At 33.2% G+C, this 2270-nt stretch overlaps 1 protein-coding gene across 1 annotated transcript in view; it reads right to left on the bottom strand.

Moving 5' to 3' along the window:
- LOC108969270 (cuticle protein 7) overlaps nucleotides 1-2270 on the bottom strand; it is a 5883-nt gene that overhangs the window by 2102 nt on the left and 1511 nt on the right. The window contains exon 2 of the mRNA XM_018933888.1: nucleotides 2106-2240. Coding sequence (XP_018789433.1) covers nucleotides 2106-2240 — 135 coding nt within the window. The remainder of the gene's footprint in view (nucleotides 1-2105; nucleotides 2241-2270) is intronic.

Here is a 2270-nt window from a genome sequence, read left to right as displayed (position 1 = left end):
ATTAAAAAAGTTTTAATGAGTAAATTCGTTTAAAAGTTTGTGTTAAAATACTGTTAGTTGTTTAACAGCGAATCAGTTTGTCAGCTTTACTTAAAGTAATTGCTTATTGAAAAAGTGAGCACTACAACATTTTGGGTTTTTCAGTAAATTAAATTAATTTTTGAAACTGCGTTCTTCTTTCAAGACTGCAAAAAACTATTGTTTGCATAAATTGCACCTTACGAAAGCTTCAGAAATATATACACAAATTAACAAAACAAATATATATATTTTTTAAATTTTAAAAGAAAGAAGGTGAACAAATAAATTAAAACAGTGAAAAAATGCTATGTTAAATACTCTTTTCTTATTTAAAAAAGATTTTTTTCTATTTTTTGATGTTACGAAATATTTTTGAAGTAATATGTATGARAGGGCCATATGGTTTTTAATTTTATTAAATTTAAAAACAGTTTTTAAAATATTGCGTTTTATAAAAAAAAATTTTTTTGAAAAACATCTAAATTTATTTTAAACAAAATTTTATATAATATTTCGTTTTAAATTTTTTCTGATTTTTTTTTTTATCTAACTAAACTTTTTCTAACTAAAAATTTTAATTTCGATTTTCATATTAAATGGGCATCAAAGTGATCGAACTTAAATCTCATATATTTTAATATAACCACAAGAGCTGTCACAACAAAAGCACTTGTTGTTGTATGGCTTAAGCGCACACCATTTTGTACACCGACGCCAGCAGATGCAACTGAAAGGTGAGTGCGAAAATAATCTGCACCAAAATTTCAATTTTCACTACTCAAATCAAAATGTGTATGKGAGTGTGCGTGTGCGTTGGTAGTCGTAGTAGTCATAAGCGCCACTATTACTCAACACACACTGCAATAACAAAAAACACAAGTGGCGTGCAACTGTCAATCGCATTTATTGCTTTTTTATTGTTTTTGTTGTTTGTGCAATACCACCGACAAAGCATTGCCAAACGCCGCCAGTGTATGTGTGTGTGCAGTTAGGCAGAAAGACCAAACAATAAATGTGTTTGCTTTGATTGTCACTTTACGGCTGCTGCTGCTGCAGTTAGTATAGTATTGTTGTTATTGTTGCTGTGGCTTAGTGTTTATGGTCGTTGGCTGTTGCTACCGTAATTTGCGTGTCCGCGTGTCAGCGTGTTGCCGGCGCCGGTGCGCATATCTGCAACACATAATCTAGAGCAGTGAAGTGCTRGCCGAAATGGCACATCGCACCACAACAACAGCAACAACTACAACAGCAGCATTTACTGAAAATCTGATATTTGCTTTTGCTTTGATTTGCAAGCGCTTGCGCGCCATTACGTGCATGCGGTGTTTGCTCTAATTTGCTGTAATTGTTGTTTTTGTTCTTGTTGCTCTTTTATTGTCGCTCACTTGTTTGGCTTGCTGCAACTGCGTTTTTATGTGCGCCGATTTAATCAGCGAATTGAAGGCGAAATTATGAAAATGCAAATAGGTGAAACAGCGTTGCCAACCATAAATAATTATTGGTCGATTTGGGAGCGGGCGCAARCGACGGAAATATACTTTTATATATTGAGACTGTGAGCGTTGCAATTCTTTTTATTAAATATTTGTGCTTGTTTTCTAATTATCTTGTGTGTGCTTTTAAAGTACCGTTATGAAATTTGGGTTTTCTTTTGTCACTTGGACGGTATATATGTGTATGCATGTGTTGTGCCCTCTTATGCAACGAAAATTTGGCGACATTTTGCAATTTGACTCGSTAATTTGCACGCTACAAACTGTTTTGGTCCGCGATTTCGTTCGTAAACCGAATAACAAAAGAACGATTTCATACYAATTTGTTTTGCTTTGAGGTGGCAGGTTTGTTGCTTAAGTCTTTTGTGTTTAAGGCGGTTTTAAAATATTTCATACAAAACGCTTAAGTCTAAAAAGGACATTTTTGCTTTGCATAATGAAAATTAAAACAAATAAATAAAAATAAAAAATTCTTAAATTTTATAATTATAAATTTTAATAAATATATAATGTAATAATAATTTTATTACTATTTACCATTACTTTTCATTGGTTTTAGTTTAAAAAATATACACATTTTTGTACACTTACGTAGTAGTCTAGTCCCTCGTCATGCGCTGGGCCATGGGCAGCCAGAAGTGGGCCAGCGGCATAAATACCGGCACCGTGTCCACCATGCAAAACGCCAGCAGAGGCAGCGCTCAATACAGCCAARCATACCAAAGACTATAAAGAAAGAAGAAAAACAATTATTGA

Source organism: Bactrocera latifrons, unplaced genomic scaffold, assembly GCF_001853355.1.
Source record: "Bactrocera latifrons isolate USDA-ARS-PBARC rearing strain unplaced genomic scaffold, ASM185335v1 scaffold_104, whole genome shotgun sequence".
NCBI classification, from domain to species: Eukaryota; Metazoa; Arthropoda; class Insecta; order Diptera; family Tephritidae; genus Bactrocera; species Bactrocera latifrons.
Note: the sequence above shows the minus strand (reverse complement) of the source record. Positions and strands in the feature narration are given on the sequence as shown.